Source organism: Phascolarctos cinereus, unplaced genomic scaffold (genome assembly GCF_003287225.1).
Source record: "Phascolarctos cinereus isolate Bilbo 61053 unplaced genomic scaffold, phaCin_HiC Scaffold_5;HRSCAF=322, whole genome shotgun sequence".
Taxonomy (NCBI): domain Eukaryota; kingdom Metazoa; phylum Chordata; class Mammalia; order Diprotodontia; family Phascolarctidae; genus Phascolarctos; species Phascolarctos cinereus.
The window spans coordinates 291,374,362-291,396,551 of NW_027555958.1; the positions used below are offsets into that span (position 1 = coordinate 291,374,362).

Below are 22,190 nucleotides of genomic sequence, written 5' to 3' on the forward strand. Positions count from 1 at the left end.
ATTAACTCCTAGGAGTTTACACATTTCAAGATTCCCACAGATGGTGTTTTTCAAGTGTTAAGAGATAGCAAAGCTTCCATTAAGACATATCAGGCAAAGAAAGTATGAAAAGAATAAAACCAGTCCTAAAGCACTTTGCAAACATACAAAGTCAAAAGAAGTGCTCAAATTAAGAATTGTAGATAAAAAGTAATTTTTCAAATTAAAGCTTTCTGATCTATAGATCCTTAAAATATTCCACAAGAAGTCGACACACAACACCGTGATCATATAAATCCTCTATTCTTATAAAAAGGCATAGAAACATATCACTTATTAGTGCAATACTCATTACAATGTTTAACAAGATAAATAGTTGTTTCCTCTCAGCTTGTGTTTGGGGACAAGGGTTTTCGGTACTTGCACTGGATCCAAACCCGATACATTGTCAGCTGTTTCCCCCGGTTCACTTGGAGCCGGTGATCCACCATGTTCTGAACTTTTTCCAATCCAGCAGTAGTGAAGAGTGCATCTAGTTCATCTGGTTTAGGAGAGATAACATTGGCAAAATTGTTTGTCCAACAGAAAAACATTCAGTTTACCATACCTCCTATGAACCTAAATTCTTAACGATTTTTCTATGATGAAATGCCTGCCCTTCCTTCCACCAATTTGAACATGCTAAGTCAGTAGTCTCCAAAAGTCTGGATTGTGTACCCCCATTTAATTACAAATTAAATGCACATACTCTTGCTTTATTTTTAAAAATGAGGTAAACATGATATAACGCTTGATTTTAGTGGCAATAGGGAGAACCTAGAATAGGAGAATAATATTGTCAGACCTACCCTTTAGGAAAAGCATTTTGGCAGCTGTATGGACAATAGGCTGGAGAGGAAAGAGACCAGAGGCAGGGAAACTGATTAGGAGGCTACTGCAAAGGATAAGGCCATGGGTGTTAAGAGCTAAACCAGGGTAATGGTTACGAGAACAGCAAGAAGGGGGCAGATGAGAAAGAAGAGAAGTAAACAAAGCACTAGACTTTGAAGTAAGTAATTGGACCTAAGTCCAATTCTATCTCAAACGCCAGCTGTGTGACTAGAAAAGTTCTTAACTTTGTGCCTCTTTGTGCCTCACTGCCCTCATCTGTACTATTAGCGGGTTGGACTCAACAGTCTCTAAGGTCCCTTCTACCTATCTATAGTCCTATTTTGAGCTAGAAATGATGATATTTGGAAAACGGCTGGAGATGTGGAATACAAAGTCATGAGTTTAAGATGTCACTTAGGTTGTGAACCTGGATGACTAAAAGGATAGTAGTGCCCTTGGTGCTATTAGGGAAGTGTGGAAGAGCAAGGTACAAGGCAGCCAGGGTAAGGCACTCTTCCTTCCCCTTATCTTCCCTTCACTGCTCCAACTTCAGTTCACCCAACCCCACTGGGCTATAGGGAAGGAAGAGCAATATGGCTGCTCATATCACACTGATGAGTCATCAGTGACAATTCTTTTGGTGAAAACAGAGGATCGTCAAACTTTACCATTTGCCCTGCTGCAATGTCCTCTGGACTCCTAGGCACTTCCATATGCGCTGCTGAGGCACTTTAAGGACCTTTGGATCTTACTGTGAACCTCACTGCTGGCCCCTTAGAACTTCTGAACCCTCTTCTGCCTTGAAGCTAAATTTTTTATATGTTTTATCTAACCCATTAAAGCATGCATTTCAAGAGGATGGGGATTATCCTGATTCTTCTATTTGTATCTCCAGCACTTAGCCCACAGTAAATATTTAAATGGATTTTCATTCATTCACACAGTGAGATTGATGATACAGATCTTCACAGCAGAGGAAGAGGGCCAATGTTAGGAAGTGTCAGGAGGAAAGAGTAGATGTGCTTTTTAGAAACAAGCTCCATCCATGATCTGTTATGAGAAGGGTGGAAAGCTACTCATCTTCCCACTCTTTAATTCATAGCCCCCACTTTGGAGACCACTGTTCTAAGTATACCCTAATTTGGCTGAGATTAGAACCCTGTAAACGTGTGAATGAAAACCATGTGTAAACTCTATAAATGTGTAAAACTTGTGTAAATACATTTGTTGTAATTATACTAAAGTAAATCTTTACTAGGGCACAGGAAACAGAGCAATCAAGAGGGTAAAGATACTGGCAGGCAGAGAGAAGGAAAAGATAGATAAAGGGAACAACTGTTTTAAAAGTCTACAAAAGCAGGAGCTGAAGATGGGCTGTTTGTAAATTGCAGGTAGCTACAGGTGAGGAATTCAGAACACAAGAATTGTAGAATACAGGAGATAACAATTAGTTGTCTCCAAAATTACAATTTTTATTTGAAATTAGAGTTATAGCTGAAGCCCAGGAGCCTTCCTTAGCCAAAAGACTGGGACCAAGAGGGATGATATAGGCTGGGGAGATGTGTGTCAAACATGTCAGAACCAGAACCAGGGGGATATGCTTATTTCAATTCAATTTAACAAACATTTATTTAGTGACTACTATATGCACTGTGCTAAGTGATACAGACACAAAGACAGACATGACAAATAGTCCCTGCCCAGAAGGAGCTTACATTCTACTTGAGGCTGAATCAATTGAGTAGTTAAGTAAACACAAGGTAATTTGAGAAGAAAACACTAACAACTAGGGGGTTCAGTAAAGGCTTTTAATAAAAGGTGGCACATTAGCAAATAATTCATGAGATGCAAAATCTTTGACTATAACTCACAAATCTGTGTATTGCTTTAACTGTCCAATACTTCAGATGGCAGCAAAAGTAGGTTTTACATCTAAAAAGGCTGAAAGATGGTTATAATGTGCTGGTGACACACTATGGAGGACCCAGCACATGGAATGGGAAAGTGAGGTTAGGTTTAGATCCCGAGGTTCAAATTTTTAAGAAAATTCTCTATGTTTCCTTGCTTGGTTGTGGCAGAAAAGACCAGTGGCAAACGTAGGGAACCCCCAGTTTAAGGGTGTTTCACTGTGTAAGTACTATGCTTTGAATGCTTTCACTATATATGTATGTGTGTGTGTGTGTGTGTCCCTATAATACAAGCTTACCTCTTTTTTCAAGTAGGGAAAAGATATGGCAGAGTATGATTTATGAGGCCATTGGAGTCTGACAGATCAAAGTACAACAAAGGAGTGTCTGTGAAGAATCACATTTTTAATAGCTGGAAGGGACCTTGGAGATCTTGTTTTATAGATAAGGAAACTGACACAGGTCAATGCAGATAGAAGGAGGAAAGCTTTTTTTGACCATTTGGAGGACAGAGCTTCTGACTATATTAAGTCCCCTAACAGGTCGAATGTGCATGTCCTTTATCCGTTTACTTGTTTTGTAGCTTGGAGTAAAGAGAGAGGGAGACTAAGGAGCTATCAGGCTTTGTATAAGGAGGAAGCTAGCAAAAAAGGGAGCTAGCTGCTGTTCTGTAACACTGATCAAACATTTGGGCGAAGGGAACTGACTGAGATGGAGGGCTGGATTAGAAACAAAATTTCTCAGAATGGTGGTGGGGATAAATTTCCACATCCCATTCCACCACGGTAACCACCTCATTAACTGGGGAGCATGAAATATGCAAACCTAAAACCATTTGCAGTCTTGAAAGAGAGAAACTTCACTATTTTTCAGCTAATAACTTAAAGAAAATGGATGCCTATGGACATAGGGTAGCATGTTAGCCAATATAATGAGAATCCACAGATCACTTAAAATTAAGAAGTTAGCAACCTCAGGGCCCAAAGCAGGACTGAGCAATACCTGTAGGTAATACAGGGTCTATGTGGAGACAAGCAGGAGAGAGGGATATTGGGGGGAAAAGGGAAGAAGTGAATGAACAGGAGGAAGGTGCTGAGGAGGAAATGGAAGAGAGAGCAGAAAATAAGAAAGGAGTCTGAGGAAGAGGAGAGAGAAAAAGAACAAGCTGATGATGAATGTGGGAGTAGCACCAATAACTACTTAAGATGACATCTGTTGATACCAGTGGCACAGAATGCTTCACTTCAGCTCTATAATGCCATTCCATTAGAAGATTTGTCAGCATATTCATTTGTATGTTCTGCCTGGAGTTCCTGGGTCATTAAACAATGACAGTTGAGGTGTTCTTTTTGGCAATATTTGCAAAGCATCTGTGGTCTGTTTAAGCCATGAGAGTAAAAGGATCTTATGTAAAATAGAGCAAAGTTGAAGGCATATCATACCTTGTGTGAAGAAGTAAACTCTGGTACCATCACCTCTTACATAAAAATTTTCAGACAAACATCGACCTGAAGAAGAGATTGATACGTTGCAAAGGTTATGTGGCTAATGTTTCTCTTTTATATGAAGATACTCAAATACTAATAACTGTGCAAGATATTTTTCCTAGGCAGAGAACATCATTCTTTCTTGGCTACACGGTGTATTCTGAAATGCCTGCTATCTTTTCCCCTACAAAGGACAACATAGGCTCTAGAACAGAATACACCAGTAGATGTAATTTAAAAAACTAAGTGTCCAGAAATACCTGTTTTAAATCGGAGTTGAGCCATGTCATAACGGCCATAATCTCGCAACAGAATCATCCCTCCAGGTTTTAGAAGACAGCTTAGTCGGTTGACAGCATTTTGCATCCTGGGCAAGTGAGGGGAAGAGAAAGAAGAAAGGGGAAAAGGCAATAAAGAAATTAAGTTCTCCCTATTGACAGGTCACTCTCTTCATTCAACACTAAAAAGTACAGTAGAACCCCTTTAAGATAGGAACCATTTTATAGTTTTGTCTCTGATCTAGTCAGAATCAGGGTGCACAGGCATTTGCAAATGCTTCCCAAATACACCTGTTGGCCCAAGGCGACCCAGCAAGACGCATAAAAAGAAGTTAGAGGGTAACTGGATCCTTCCCTAGGATCAAGTTCACTTTGGTGTTTCTGATTACTTAGGTCATTTTCTTGAACTATGTGACCTTCTTGACTCCTGATCCCTTAACTTGATCCTTGAGGAATCTTTGTTCTAAACTGTCTTGACTAACTCTCTGGCTCCTAGGCTTCTCACTTGCCACCAACAGAAAATGACAAATCTCCCTACCCTCCTCTACTGCTATATTACTTGGCGTTCAGATTAATGGTATACATCTCACCATCATTAACTACAAATCCCTTGGTCTCTGTCTTGTTTTAAGGGTTTCTAAAACCCTGACTTGCTCTGCCTTCTGGCAGGCAGTGTCCTCAACTCTTGGCCTAGCTCCAAACCTACCATACCTGGATGGCTCATGTCCTGTCTGGCTATGCTTCCTATACACCAGAAACAGGAACAATGTCTGCCTTATAGATATGCAGTCTTACATGAGGCACATATTGATGTTTCAGAGAAGATGAGTTGTCCTATTACATGAGTGAAATGATGAAGTTAAGCTTGCTAGGACGGAGTTCTACTGTAGTTTTCCAAAGAGATTAAAATAAGAGAAAATTTAAATGCTATCTAAGCAGTTTAATCTTCAATTAAATATTAATGCTTTGATAAGGTTAAATTAATTTAAAATATCTAAAGCTCAACAGTAGAGTACCTAAAACTAACTGTAGATAATCTAAAGGCAGTGACAACTACACAAAACAAAGGGTGAATCTATTAGCTGTGGGAATTTCTTTTCATACACTGTCAAAACTGGCATTATCTAGAAGATTAAACCAAGATAGCACAAAAAGTCAAATACTGACTGTTGTAGCCAATAGTTAAAAGAGCCAGAGGCCTAAACTAAGGTGGATTCCCAAGATATAGAATGAGATGAGAAGCAAAAAAATTAAAATTCCCACCCTTCCTAGCTAAAATTTACAAGAATCCATAAAGCATGGATGGGATGAGCTATTTATATGAAACCCTCTCCAAAGGAGCTCACCCAACAGTAAAATTTGGAGGCATGTAAATGAGATTAGCATTATGCTTTGGAAAGCAGCCAATGTATGATGCAATCAACAGAAATAAACTATACGTTTAGGAATGAGAGTCCTACTACACATTGTCATGACCATACTGTATCTGGAGTATACAGTGGTCAGTTCTAGGTGTCACAATTTAGGAAGGACATTGAAAAGCCTTGAATCTATGCCATAAGAGAATTGGGCGAAGAAACTGATGATATTTGGCCTGGAGAGGACTCAAGGAAGACATGATACTGTTTTCAAGCCCCATGCTACTTCTTCCTCTGTACCCTCTGCTGAGGATCTCACATCATACCCCTCACCAAAAGCACTGAGACTATTCACTGAGAGCTCCCTGTTTAACTCTTTCTCATTTCACATCTCCTGTAATTGTCCTTATCTCCTCTTAGTCTTTAATGAGACAACCCTTCTACTCACCAAGGACAACCCCTTTCCATGTTCCCTTGGCCCTATCATGTTTCACCTTCACCATCAGATGGTTCCTCTAGTCATTCACACTCTCTAAACTTTAATCTTTCTCTACGTACTGGCTCCTTCCCTGCTGATTATAAACATGTTCATGTCTCCCTAAAAAAAAAAAAACAAATCCTTCACTAGATCCTACCACACCTGCCAGCTAGTGTCCCATACCTCTCTTCCCCTTTTTATTTTGATTTATGTGGAGAGAAAAAATAAAAAGCCAAAGATCTTCAACTGGCCAACTCTTTGTAATATTTTTAATGCATATTAAAGTACCAAGAGTCCCTCAGACTACTGACCACACCCTCTTCAGGATATTCTTTCCTCTCCTGGCTTGTATGAACACTCCTCTTAGTCCTTCTACCCAACTGTTCCTTCTTAGTATCCCTGCAAGATAATCCTCCATCTCCTGTCCCCCTGCTCTGTCCCTGGTCCTCTTCTCCATTCTTTCTACCAGGGGTTCCATGACCCTCTCTATATCAATGACTCTTAAATTTACATATCTAGTGCTGCCTGGATGTTTTGCCAGGACCTCACTCAGAATGTCTAAATGGATTTATTAACTTCCCCCTAAATTTGTTCCTTCTCCAAACTTTCCTGTTTCTGTTGAGGGCAATACCATTTCCCCAGTCTACTAAATTTGCAAACTTTCAAATATTTTTGTCTCTTCCTTCTTCCTCAACCCTCTATTCAATCAGTTGACAAATCACTGTGATTCTTTCTACTTCATCTCTTGTACCCAACCCCTATTGTCCCCTCAAAACAGCAACCAGCTCAGTTCAAAACCACATTACCTCTTACCTAGAATGCTGTCATAGCCTCCTAATTGCCCTATTCCCAAATTTTCCCTCCCTTTCTAATCCAACAGTCACCAAAATGATCTTCCTATGTTAAGGGTCTGACCAAGTTCCTCTACCGTTCAAAAACCTGCAATGGTTCTCCAGTGCCAATAGGCTACAACAGAAAACTCTTAGCCTGGCATTTAAGGCCTCCCAATGGCTCCCACCTATCTTTTTAGTTTTGTCATGCTAATCCTCTTACAGACCTTATGTTCTCTAGACTATTAGCTGATATTCCATGAACACAACACCGCTCTCTATCTCAGTGCCTTCACAAGCTGTCTTGTGGCTGAACTTTCTTATCATTTTAACCTTTTAGGATCCTTATCTTCCTAAAGGGTTAGCTGAGTTACCACTTCTTCTAGGAATCCTTCCTTGATCCCTCAGGTTATTAATGTTCTTTCTCTTTCACTTTCCTCATAATGCTGTACTGTTGTCAACCCTACCCTTTAGTCCAAGTACAACATGGGCTGCTTGTGAGCAGTGACTGTTTTTTTAATTTCATTTGATTCAAAAAGGATTTATTAAATTTATCTAGTACAGTACCTTGTACCTAATATATTGGTATTTATTAATATCCACTGAATTGCTGAAGATGAATTTGATTGATGGCCAAGTTTAGTCCTAGGTAAAAATTATGAAGTAAAGAAAGGTTGTCGGACTTCTGCTTCTGGGAGCCAAGATGGCAGAGTAAAAAGGTAGTCATTCTCACCCTCCCCTATCAACCCCTGAAAACCCAGAAAATATCTCCCCAGAAAAAAAAAATCAACCCTGGAACAGCTGAACTAGAAGAAAGATGGGGAACAGCAGTCTAGCAGCCCAGTGCCTTAGCAAAAATAAGGGAAGCAGCACTACAAAGGGCCCCAGGTGGATAAGCACCCTGCAGCATTCATCTGAAGGGAGCTGAAGAAAGCAACCTAGAGTCTTCCTGAAGTCCCACCCTCGCTGATTCCAAACCAACACCAGGTAGTAAACTATCAGAACCCTACAGCCTCCAACTGTCAACCAGGAAGAGATCCTGGAGCCCAGATGGTAGAGCAGGCAAACACCAACACCTGGACCTCCCAGTGCCTCAGTGAGGGCAGGGGAACTGGTGGAAACCAGCTCAAAAAACCACCAGGTGCCTCGACACTCTGCCACAAAGGAATCTCCCAGTGCATCAGCAGAAACGAGGGAGGCAGCATTGCAAGGGGCCCCAGGCAAATAAACACGCTGCAGCACCCATCTAAAAGGATCTGAAGAAAACTAAAGGAAAGGAAAAGCAGACAACCTAGAATTGCCTGGAAGTTCCAGCCTTGCTGATTCCAGCCCAACATGAGGTAAGCTGCCAAAACCCTACAGCCTCCAAGTGCCAACATAAGAAGCGCCAGCACACAAAGCCTGTAACCAAGACCTAGGCTCCCAACACAAGAAGCTTGAGTCAGTGCCCTCTGTTCCCCAGTAGGAGAGCTCAATCTCTTTAAAGACCAGGGAATAAAGAAACCATGAGTAAAAAGAAAAGTACCATAGATTCATATTATGAGAAGAGTGATTGATCAAGACAGAAATTCTGAAGAGGACAACATTGTCAACAAACCCACATCTGCAACATCAAAAGGGAATATGAACTGGTCTGAAGCCCAAAAAGCCTTCTTAGAAGAGCTCAAGAAGGATTTTAAAAGTCTAATGAGAGAGATAGAAGAGTCCCTAAAACATACAACTGGCCAATTAGAAACAAAGTACACTGAAGAAAACAAGTCCCTAAAAAACACAATTGGCAAACTGGAAAAAAGTACGCTGAAGAAAACAAATCCCTTAAAAATACAATTGGCCAATTGAAGAAGGAAGTACAAAAACTAACAGAAGAAAACAATCTGTTAAAAACTATGAGAGCAACAATCAGTCAAACAGAAACAAAAAAATGAAAAAATAGATGAAAACATAAAATACCTCATTGGTAAAACAACCAACCTGAAAAATCCATCCAGGAGAGACAATTTAAAAATCATTGGACTACCTGAAAATCACGATGAAAAAAAGAGCCTGGACAGTATCTTTCAGGAAATCATAAAGGAAAACTGCCCTGAAGTCACAGAACCAGAAGGTAAAATAACCATAGAAAGTATACACCGCTCGCCACCTGAAAGAGATCCCAAACTGGCAACATCATGGAATATAATAGCAAAATTACAAAATTACAAGATGAAAGAGAAGGTGCTGCAAGCAGCCACAAAGAAACAATTTAAGTATCATGGAACCACAGTCAGGATTACACAGGACCTTGCAGCTTCTACATTAAAAGACTGCAGGGCATGGAACATGATATTCTGTAAGGCAAAGGAGCTTGGACTGCAGTCAAGGATCAACTACCCTGCAAAAATGGGCATGACTTTTCAAGGGAGGAGATGGATATTCAATGAAAGAGGGGACTTCCAAACCTTCCTCATAAAAAGACTAGAGCTCAACAAAAAATTTGATCTTCAAGTACAAGTTCAAGAAAGACATAAAAAGGTAAATGGGACAGAAAGATACAAAATGTTGTTAATAAGGGCGAACTGTTTACATCCCTACAAGGGAAGATGACACGCATCTCTTGAGAACTGTATTGTTATTACACCATGTTAAAGGAGTATACATAAAGGGGGTGGATATTAGTTGACTTTGATGTAATGATAAAAAAAAAATCTAATCAAGTGGGTTAAATGGATCCAAGTAAGTGGATTAGTCTGATCTTAGAAAATGTACTGAGAAAGGAGGAGGCAGATAAGGTAAATTACATTACAGGAAAAGACAGAAAATCCTATTACAGCAGAGGGAAAGAAGGGAGGGGGTCGAGCATTATTTGAACCTCACTCATCAGATGTGGCTCAAGAAGGGAATAACATAATCAGTTAGGTATAGAAATCTAACTTGCCCTATAGGCAGTAGGAGGGAAAAGTGGAAAGAAAAGGGAGGTGGGATAGAAAGGAGAGAAGAAGCAGTAAGGGCAAAGGGGAAGAAAAGGGAAAGGGATAATAGAAGGGAGGAGAGACTGAAGGAGGTGGTGGTCAAAAGCAAAACACTGGGGGGGGAAAGGAGAAAGAAAAGCATAAACAAAGGGAAAAAAGGATGGAGAAAAAGACAGACAGTAATCATAACTGTGAAAGTTGAATCGCTATGTTTTTTTTTCTCTTCTGTTGAGTTTTGTTTCCTCTTTCTCATGGTTCTTCCTATTGGTTTTAATTTTTACTTACAACTTCACTAATGTGAAAATATGTTTAATAGGAATGTAAATGTATAGCCTGTATCAGATTGTGTGCTGTCTTGGGGAGGATGGTGAGGAGGAAGGGGAAGAAAAATCTTAAACTCAAAAGCATATGGAAGTGATTGCTGATAAATCAAAATAAATTAATAAACTAAAAAAATAAAAAATGAAAGTATTTAAAACAAAAATTTTCCCCTGGGGACTACTTTGATTGCATCCCAAAAAATAAATATTCCTTTTAAAAAAAAAGAAAGAAAGAAAGGTTGTCTTTAATGTTCTCCCATTTAGCCAATCAGTGTTTCTTTTCTCACTCCTGAAAACTTCTATAACTATGAAGCCCATTTTCTTTTCTATTAAGTAAAGTAAAACATATAAGTAGAGGTGTCTGCAGTTGAAGAAGGTATTACTGAACGTGGAGAAGTAGTCAAGACTCAAAAGAATGAGGCTAAGGTGGCAGAATGACACCACAGGGGGATGGCGGTGGGGAGGGAAGGAAAGGGGGAAAGGCTATGTAATCATTAAGGTAGGTCATAGGATGTTAGGGGTATTATGAAGGGCACTTGAGGGTATGTGTAGAATCTGTAGAATCCACTCTAGCATTTGTCCCACCTATTTACTTTGCTGGTAGCTGCTAATTAGGGTGTCTGACCTTCCTGGCCAAAGGAACTGATCAAGTTGACTCACACCAAAGAAGCTTCTTTAGAAGGGGGAAGAATATGTGTATATGTGTGAGAGAGAAAGAATGAGTGTGTGTATGGAGCAGGGGAGGGGGGAAGAAGGGCACACGGACAGACAGAAAACAAAAATATGTGAAGAGCTGTTATGAAAATGACACTGGTCATCAATTTCTTATGTCTACAGATAATTGAATAAACTGTGATTAAGCTCTTTTGAGAGTTTAATTAGGAAGACAATTATTTTTGGTGTCTGGAGTTATAATTTCATTGATGTAGATAACTCCCAGTATGGAAACTCCCCCCACTGGCAACTACTATGCAATTTGTAGTTTAACAGAGTTGTTTGGTCACTAATAGGTTAGGTGACTTGCCAAGTCTGAGTATCATACAGCTACCACGCATCAAGAGGAAGGACTCAATCCCAGGTCTACCTGATTCCAAGACTGGTTTTATATTCACTATGTTAAACTGTCTCTGAAGGTATATGATAATAATTGATGCTATTTACATAGCACTTCATAGTTTACAAATTGCTTCATTCATTTGCTTAATCTATTTGATGACACAGGATAAGTTTTAACAACTGAATTGGAAAGAAGACACACTTTAGGGATTTTGTTGTTTCTTTCATGGTTCCAGGGGCAGCTAGAAGGGGGAAATGACAATTGTTAAGAAACACTCATTGCCTCTATAGATAATATTTGATTTATTTTCAATCTAGAGTCCTCAGATATACTAAGTTTTATACAGAAGACATGATCACTGAGCAGAGTTTTGTCTTTGTGACCCACTACAGAGTTCCCTATTTCAGAAAGACCTAAGACTTACTTGTCTGGGACAATTGATGAAAGGACAAAGATGAGAATAATGATATCAAGGCTCTCATTGGGCATCGGGTAACTCTTATCCTCATCACACAGATCGTGAACAAAGGCAAAACATCGAGAAGGATCATACTCCGAATTTGTCTGCAGTAACATTTTCAATAGGGACAAAAAGGATAGAAATGTTAACAATAATCTTGAGAAACATTCCTTGTAGGAAATGCAATGATTACCCACTGAATGATTGCTCTAATGCTTATACGGATAGGGAACAGACCTGTGATTTCATTAGTAAAGGCAACTCCCTGGTGAGGAGACTCTGTCTACTAAGGCAGGTCAGCATTTTCTCTGCAACATACAGTATTAGAGTCACATAGAACACTGAGAACTTAAATGACCTGCCCAGGGTCACAAAGCAAATACACTTGGGAGGCAGGACTTGAATTCAGGACTTCTTAGTTTTAAGGCTGGCTCTCTACTATAACATGCTGCCCCTCTGTAATGCTTAGAAGAAGTGCTTTGCTTGTAACTTAGGGAACTTAGTGATGTATGGGCTGGGTAAGAGGGTAAAGGAAAACACTTTAAATTAAGTGAGCATTGTTAATCCCTAAACTCAACTCCTTTAGCTCCCATATCTGATAATTTAACCCAATGCTGCACTTGATGCAACAGGAAGTGAGATCTGGAAAAAAGATGACAGCGCAGTTAAAGGAGGGGGATGCCTGCTTCTTAGGATACTAAGAATACACATGAAAATATTTAAGGTTAAAAAAAAACCAATGAACTGTCTTTAGTCTTTTAAATGTTCCTGACTGCAAAGTATTAGAGAAAACCATAACATTCACTAAGAAAATCAACTTCTATATGGTAAATACACAGTTATTTAGTTATCAAAGAAGCTAAGACACCTTTTGCTACTATACTGTATTGCTCAATTATAAACTCTTGAATACAGGGACCATATCTTATTTATTTTTGTATCTCTCTTGAGAGTTGTGTACATAATAGGCACCCTAATGAAATTTCATTAAGTTAAATGAAACTGAATCACAAAATTTTAGAGAAGGCTATCTAGAGAGTATTTGGTTTCTCCCTCCTTTTTAAGAGAAGAAAACTGAGGCCCAGAGAGGCTGGCACAGTACCTGGCACAAAGTAGGTTGCTTCATAAATGTTTGCTGATTGACTGATCAAAGAAACACAGTGAGTTAACAGCAGAGATAGTCTCATGTTCTTTCTATGGCAATGTACCATTCTGGTCTTTAGCAAATGGGGGTTCTAACTTACCAGGGGTGGCAAAGAGTCAAGCAGATATATATTTTAGACGGAACAACAAAATCCTTTTTACTTTTAAGCCTTAGTATGAAAAGAATACGGCAAAGTACCTTCGATATTTAACACATTTATCTGTTCCCTCAAAGAAGATGAAAGTCACTGATACGTAATATGCCACTTACCTGGACAAGATCTATAGCTGTGGTAGAAAAGTCACAGCAATATACAAAGAGTCCTGGGTCACTAGAATAAGCAAAAGAAACAGAAATGACATATTTTACCAGCAATTGTAAGATACTATATTTCCATCCCATACACAATTATTAGTTAGAGAAGAAAATTCTTTTTCTCTTTCTTGGGTTTTTAGAACTGGTACATGTGATGGCAGCAGATACAAACTAATTTGGCCGTTTTTTTTTTTTTTGCAATTGGGGTTAAGTGACTTGCCCAGGGTCACACAGCTAGTAAGTATCAAGTGTTTGGTCTGAGATCAGATTTGAACTCAGGTCCTCCTAATTTCAGAGCCGCTGCTCTATCCACTTTGCCACCTAGCTGCCCCTTTTGTTTGTTTGTTTTTTTACAAACTAATTGCTATCAGTGCTATTATGTTCTATTCTGATTAAAATTCTTGTTTATAATCTCTGAAGTCTTGTGTCTTGTAGGGCCAACTTATTTTGTATGGCAGATACACAGTCAAGCAAGTCTCTTTAGGGTGTTTGTTGTATTAAATGCCTATAACTTACTGGTCATTTTAAAACATTACTTACCTTTTTATCACTTCCCAATAGTTGCAATTCAAATTGACAATGACTAAAATCCATTTTACTCAAATTTATAAAACACTAACTGTTCAAGCTAAAGGCAATTTACTCCTCATGCTCAAAAGGCAAAGCAAATTAAATGTTCTAGGATCTGTATGTATTTAAATATTACAAATCAGAACTAAATTATGATTCCTTGCTCTCTTTTATTTGGTCATTCCCTAGTAAATTCATAATGCAGCAATATGTTCCTCACCCATGCCTAGATCCTCTTTTTTTTCCTGCAAAAACTTCAATGACTGTGATGTACAACTTCTATCCCAGCACTGTAACAATAACTCAGTTTATTAATCTGATGCTCATCTCATAATATCTTGGAGGGCAGTGACTACAATTTTTTTTGTTCAGCTAGTCCCCTTTTATTAAGCATATAGTGAATGTGATTTTAAAAAAACAACCAACCAATCAAAAAACATCAATATGACCCAGCTAGCAGAATATGTTTGAGGCATGTCTGGCATGATAGAGAAGAGAGAATTACTTCTAGGGGCTGGATCAAGGTGGTGTATGAGATCTGAAATGGATGGAGAGCAAAACACAAGAGGAAAACAGGGTGATTCCTCACCCTTTGCGGCAAATTAGGAAACAATCTCTACCACCTTGACTTCAGGTAGAGGACCTTTAGGATAGCTGTCTAGGTAAGAAATCCTTTGGCAGGCCTTGATTTGGTGAGCTATAGAAAAGAGGTATTTAAAAAAAATTTACAACTACATTTCAATATGACTGATTCCTTTTGTAATCCTACACACTTATTTTACACATTTAAAAGTGTAATTCTGAGAAGAGGTCCATTGGCCCCACCAAAGTACCAAAGGGGCCTATTACACAATAAAGGTTACGAACCTCTGCCTTAGAGGCATTGCATATTAAAATAATACTTTAATTTCTGGACTTGCTAAAACTACATTAGAGCACTGAAAATAAACTCATTTTCTATCTCTTTGCCATCATATTTAAACTTTACAACACTTACTTGTTAGTATGTAAAACTGGAAAGACTGTGTTTCCCACACCACAGCCAACCTGCAGAGGGAAGAATTGTTATTCATAAAAGTTTCCAATTATTCTATTGATTTATCCATTACAGTTATAATATGCTTGTAACAAGTTCTTTTTTCTTTTTTCCACTCCTCTCCCACCACCACTACCCACAGACTTCGGGAAAGATATAATCACCATTTCTGAAAGCTGATTACTAAACAACAATCTGACCTCAGGCATTAAGAAGAAGTAGGTCTAAAAGACAACAATGCACACACTCTGGGCAAAAAGAGTTGGTATAGAATAGAGTGAAATTATCTTGCACTTTATGGAACAGATAAGCGTTCTACAAAATTGGCCCTAAAATATATACTATTTTTCTAATAACTTTCATTATATAATCAGGAATATAATCTCACAGAAAAATCCCTAATAAACTGGATTGAAATTTTTTTGCAAGTATTTCTGGCTAGCCCTATAAAGCGTTGGGTATTGGGAGTTATACTACATAGAAACTTTCTCAATTCTATGATCTCCCTTCACTCACTGTTCAATTTTAAACTGAAGAAATTTCACCCATGCCTGGGAAACCCTAAAAGTATCTTCTGAGCTCTTAGAACTATAAATGATAGAGGACAGAAATTACTTCAAGGCTTGCAAACCCTCCTTAGGATTTAACATTACAGGAGAGCACTGTCTTGGGACCATTTACATGACTGAAATAACACAACACACAACCTTGTTGTAGTATCACTTTGGTTAATGACATTGGGTGGTTATAGGGCATCCCAAAAGTCTTACTGCAGTTTAAAAATTTATTTATTTATTTAATTTTATTTTTAATTTATGGAATAAAACAAGCATTTTAATAACATAGTGTAATAAAAAATGATAATTGCACACGAAACTGCATACCCATTATGTACAACTTGCTATTACTTTTAAATATATAATAAAGTTATCACATAAATTTCTTTTTTCCTCCCTCCCCACCCTAGAGATGGCTACCAGTTTTAATTTTAAATTTGTTAAGTTTGAATAGTTTTAAAGTTATGCTGTTAAAGTTTTAATAGCTTAAAACTGTATTAAGATTTTTGGGAAGCCCCATATATTTGAAGATAATCCACTCCAGAAGGGATTTATCTCTAAAATTTTGGTCTGGTACTATCTGGATCACTTTTGTTTTAAAAGATCCCAAACACATGAAAAGTGATATGAGTATCAACCCAGAGGCTTAAGCCTGGTTAATTTTTGTCACTGCCATCATCAAACGTCAGCAGTCTTTAAGTTTGCTGTTATTTGCAGTGTGCCAAGTACAATAAAATTTTCATTATTTAAATTTTAAAGTTTGATGAATGAGTTACCTCTAGAATGCGGTAGGTGGCTGAGGAACCAGGAAAGCCATCAGTATTTATATCCAGATGACAGAGTTTCTGAGTTGCTTCATCTATGGGGTGCTTCTGCTCCTTATGATTAAGGCTATGTGAAGAAGCCTTTTGCTGCTCTTGAGTATTAGATACTATTAATCCAAGCCCATCTCCACAGCCTCTGTGTTCAGTTATTTCATGGCCATTGTCTTTTAACAGCAAGCTCTTCAGGTTACTTTGATTTTGGCGAGGAGTTAGTTCAGGAAATTCAGTAAAAAGCCAGTGTCTATCTTTAAAAAACCCATTTTCATGGATTTTGTAGAAGTTATTCCAGTATTCATGTGCATTGACCTCGTACTCAACTGTAAAAGAGAAAAAGATAATTATAACTCATACATACATATTGCTTTAAAGGTTAGAAAGCACTTTTGTAAAAAAAAAAAAAACCAAAAACCAAAAAACCTGTCATAAAAATCCACCTTCCAAATATTTGATATCTAACTGAATTAATTTATTTATGGATATGAAAGGCTTCCCTCAGGACAGTTTCAAATTAATAGGTCCTCAAATTACTTCAGATTTTTAAAAAAGCAGAGATAGTGAAACTTTGGCTAAAGGGAAAAATGCTCTTGTGAGAAATAAAAAAAAAGTACTGAATGAAAAGACAGAAGAGAATAAAAACAGCATAGGGTGCAGAGAAGGTGTTTATTCTTTAGGATAGTTTTGACGTTAGATTTTCTGCCCTGTTACCCAGAGTACTGCACTGACACACTGTATGTACTTTATCAGACGCTCCTTTTCCTTCTTTACTTAGTTTCATCTTCTTATTAGAAATGAAATTCTTTCTACCTGCCTGGCAGAACTTTCCCGGGTAAAAGTTATTAGATCCAACTTCCTTCCAGTGTTTGATGGTAACTGCCAGCTCTAACACAACATTCTATTTTCCAACGACTTTGAAAGACTTTAGAACTCTCATCAGTACACTGACAAACCATGACTGAAATTTAAACACACTATCTACCTCCGACCAGAGAGAGGATGGTCTTAAAATATAGGATGAGATAAATATTTTTGGACAGGGCTATTTGATTATGCAAATTGGTTATGAGGGATTCCCCCTTTATTGCTCTATGGGGAAAGGGGATTGAGAAGGAGAGAAAATAAATGTTCTTAAGCCTATTTTCTAAGGATATTTCACACTTGAAAACTGCTACCTCTTCTGATTGGTATTAAGTAAAAACATAAAATTTACCCCATTCCCCTTAAGTGGCTGGGACCTGAAGGCTTAATAAATACCTGCTGAGTGATCCCTCACTTCATAATCCAGGCAGGCACATAGAGAAAACATTTTCAAAGTATATTGTTCAAGTGACTAAGTAGGTCAAATCACATTAATTTTCATCTACAAACAACGAAAACACCACAGATGGCAGCTTTCTTTGTATCCCCAGGGTTCAGCATAACGCTTAATAAATGCTTGTTGATAAAGGTGTCTCAGTTGGGATAAGAGCTGAAAATGGGATCCTTAGGACACCATGACTGGTTTTTTTTTAGTACTAACACAAAAACCTAAATACATGTATGTATGTATGTATGTATGTATATATATATGATAAAACAACCTGACAGAAGTTCCTCTTCTATAGCAAATGATTTGACTGTACCAGAGCTCTATCGGAAGAGTGAGCACGGATTACTGCAGAAGCCTCAAACCCTGCAGTGCAATACTCCCAAGTGCTCCAAAACCACATTAAAATATAATTAGGAAATACTTAACAAAATAAATAAAAATACAATAAAACAGGTAATGTTAATATGTGGTTTTCTAAGTCAACATGCACCTGGCCCGGGGTTTAGCGGCCCTCCTTCCTATGAGTTTGACACTACTGATTTAGTGGACAGAGCACTGGGTTTGGAGTCAGAAAGCCTCAGACACTTATTGGCAGTGCGACTGTGGGTAAAACATGTCATTTCTTAATACTAATCCTTGGTGGAGACAAGATGGCAGAGTGAAAGCAGTGACTTGCTTGAGCTCTCCTCCAAACCCCTCCAAATACTCATAAAAAAATGGCTCTAAACAAATTCTGAAGCAGCAGAACCCACAAAAAGACAGAGTGAAACAAATTTCTAGCCCAAGACAACGTGGATGATTGATCAGAAAGGTGTGTCGCACCGGGCTGGGAGCGCAGTGCGGCGCAGCATGGGTGCACAGGCTGCAGCGTGGGTGCCCAGGCTGCAGCAAACCTGGAGCAGGCCTCAGAGGACTGAATCTTGGGCAGCTGTGGAGGTTTCCAGATTCCTCAATCCACCAATGCCAAAGACAAATTAGAAGGTCAGTGGGAAAAGTCTGTTTCGGTGCCTGAGAAAGGAAGGCGGGGTTTCAGCTCCATTCCCCAAGAGCTGCTTCCCGAGCTTCCAGCCCACAGTGGCTGATCAGAGAGGGATTGCAGGGATCTTTTTGCCAGCGCTGAGGCAGGAATCTCTTCCTTTGCCTATGTTTGGATCTGGGCCACAGTTCTGGGCAGCGGTGCTGGGGTGAGGAGGAGCACTGGCTTGGTGGAGCTTGTAGTGATTGCGGAGAGAAGCCCCTCCTCACAGTTACAGGACAGAAAGGAGTACTTGTAGTGCAGGCCAGGAAAGGAGTAAACACCTTGCCCCTTATCATACCACCTTGGAAGAACTGAAAATTTACAGATCCCTACAAGTATCTCTGAAAACAGCTGTACAAACCCCTGAAGCTTGGGACAGTACATTCTCCACATTGGAAGCAGATTCGTACCTTAACAAAGAGTTTAAAACTCATGTAAGTGGCCGGGATCATGAGCAAGCAGGGCAAAAAGAGTCAGACTATATTATCTTACTTTGGTGAAAAAGAAGACCAAAATATACAACCAGAAGAAGACAACAAAGTCAAAGCCCCTACATCCAAAGCCTCCAAGAAAAATATGAATTGGTCCCAGGCCATGGAAGAGCTCAAAAACGATTTTGAGAAGCAAGTTAGAGAAGTAGAGGAAAAACTGAGAGTGATGCTAAAGGAGACCCAAAAAAATACTGAAGAAAATAACACCTTAAAAAATAGCCTAACCCAAATGGCAAAAGAGGTCCAAAAAGCCAATGAGGAGAAAAATGCCCTAAAAAGCAAAATTGGCCAGATGGAAAAGGAAGTCCAAAAGCTTACTGAAGAAAATACTTCCTTAAAAATTAGAATAGAGCAATTGGAAGATAGTGACTTTATGAGAAATCACGACACAGTAGAACAAATCCAAAAGAATGAAAAATTAGAAAACAATGTGAAATATCTCATTGGAAAAACAACTGACCTGGAAAATAGATCCAGGAGAGAGAATTTAAAATTATTGAACTATCTGAAAGACATGATCAAAAAAAGAGCTTAGACATCATCTTTCAAGAAATTATAAAGGAAAACTGCCCTGAATATTAGAACCAGAGGGCAAAATAGAAATTGAAAGAATCCACAGATCTCCTCCTGAAAGAGATCCCCAAAGGAAAACTCCTAGGAATATTGTAGCCAAATTCCAGAGTTCCCAGGTCAAGGAGAAAATATTACAAGCTGCCAGAAGGAAACAGTTCAAGTACTGTGGAAACACAATCAGGATAACACAAGATTTAGCAGCTTCTACATTAAAGGACCGCAGGGCATGGAATATAATATTCCAGAGGGCAAAGGAGATAGGATTACAACCAAGAATCACCTACCCAGCAAAACTGAGTATAATCCTTCAGGGGAAAAAATGGTCATTCAGTGAAATAGAGGACTTTCAAGCATTCCTGATGAAAAGACCAGAGCTGAATAGAAAATTTGACTTTCAAATACAGGACTCAAGTGGAACATGAAGAGGTAAACAGGAAAGAGAAATCACAAGAGACTTATTAAGATTGAACTGTTTACATTCCTGCATGGAAAGATGATATTTATAACTCATGAGACCTTTGTCAGTATCAGGGTAGTTGGAGGAAAAAAATTATATGTATGTATATGTAGATAGATAGATAGAGGGCACAGGGTGAGTTGAAGATTAAGGGGTCATATCTGGAGAATAAAATTAAGGGATGAGAGAGGATTATATTTGGAGAAGAAGAAAGGGAGAGGTAGAATGGGGTAAATTATCTCACAAAAAAAAAACAACAGAAAAGTCTCTTACAGTGGAAGGGGAAACAGGGAAGGTGAGAGGGAATGAGTGAATCTTATTCTCATAGGATTTGGCTTAAGGAGGGAATAACATACACATTCAATTGGGTATGGAAATCTGTCTTACCCTACAGGAAAATAGGGGGAAGGGGACAAGAGAGCAGGGGGATGATAGAGAGAGGGCAGATTGGGAAAGGGGTAATCAGAAGTAAATACTTCTGAGGAGAGACAGGTCAAAAGAAAGAATAGAATAAATGGGAGGGTAGGATAGGATTAAGGGAAATAGAGTTAGTTTTTCACAACATGTCTACTATGGACATGTTTTGCATAACTGCACATGTACAACTTATATTGAGTTGCTTGCCTTTTCAATGAGGGTGGGTGGGGAGGGAGGAAGAGAGAAAATTTGAAACCTAAAGTTTTAAAAACATATGTTTAAAAAAATGTTTTCACATGCTACTGGGAAATAAATATAGGAAATGGGGTACAGAAGTCTATCCTGCCCTACAGGAAAATAGAAGGGGATAAGAGAAGGGGAGAGAGATAGAAGAGAGGACAGAGCAGGGGAAGGGATATTCAGAATGCATGACATCTTGGGGTGGGGGGAGGGGGAGATGGGGTGAAAATTTGGAACTCAAAAACTTGTGGAAGGGAATGTTGAAAACTAAAAATAAATAAATTTATATTAATACCTAATCCTTATCTGTAAAACGAGGGTGTTAGATTCATTGCCCTCTGAGTTCCTTTCAGCTCTAAATCTAGGATTCCATAAAAGTAAGTAAAGACTCAAACCCTAACCTTGAACTGCTTATAATTTAAGAAGGGGTGGAACAAGACAACAATACAAATAAAGATTAAAAAACGCATAACAGGAACAAAATTTTGAGAACTCAAAAGAAGGAAGCAGAGTGTGTGTGAGATTGTGTGTAATTCCAGACGTGGGGAACTGACACGTCTAAAGACAGAGTCTTTAACCAAGAGTACGATACTTGCCGGCCCTCGCCCCACCCTTCTAGGTTACAGGACCCTCCGGGGCGGGGCAGCACCTTGCTTTTCGGGAGGCACCCGCTGGGCGCTGTTTTCCCGGACTCTCCTCTCCGCCGCCGCCTCCTGCTCTTCGGACCACTCCACGTTGTCCCTGTCGGAGAAAAGCGAACGGATGTTTCAGGGACCCACGGGGCCGACCCTCCCCACGCCATCGTGCAGGGCCGCGGGACTGCCTGGGGAAAAAAGGGATTCCCGGAACGGCAGCACGTGACCTCCAGCCACAGCGGGACCAGCCGGAGATTCTGCCGCAGGACAGTCTCCATGGCGACGCTGAGGGAGGAGCAGAGGTTGGGGAAGGGGAGGAGAAAGCAAGGAGGTGGGCTGGATGCGAGGGAGGCTGTTACCAGGCATTATGATGGAAAACACGGGACGGATCCTTCAAGAACCGAGTGCCAAACTGTACTCTCTTCCCGCCGGTAGCAGCGGAAACGTCCCCTGGACAACAGTCGGCCATGACGCAGGAAGCGGAAATGCTTTCTCCTCCCCGGAGTAAAGGACCCTTAAAAGCCATCCTGCGTGGGACTGAAGGCTGGAAGGTCGAGCGCAGGCGCAGAGGCAAAGTGACTGGGCGGGAAAAGGAAGACGAAGGATCTAGGGTCTGATTGGAGGAGAAGGAGGAA

General features: G+C 39.4%; 1 protein-coding gene across 1 annotated transcript; it reads right to left on the reverse strand.

The window, feature by feature from the left end:
* Window positions 1-266: 266 nt before the first annotated feature.
* METTL2A (methyltransferase 2A, tRNA N3-cytidine) lies at window positions 267-22,081 on the reverse strand. Its single transcript, XM_020997518.2, has 9 exons — window positions 21,915-22,081; window positions 21,570-21,661; window positions 16,371-16,735; window positions 14,999-15,048; window positions 13,387-13,447; window positions 11,937-12,076; window positions 4,504-4,610; window positions 4,199-4,264; window positions 267-520 (listed from the first exon to the last, which is right to left on the reverse strand). The coding sequence occupies exons 1-9, from the start codon at window positions 22,079-22,081 to the stop codon at window positions 366-368; spliced, it is 1,203 nt and encodes a 400-aa protein (XP_020853177.1). The 3' UTR covers window positions 267-365.
* Window positions 22,082-22,190: the final 109 nt, after the last annotated feature.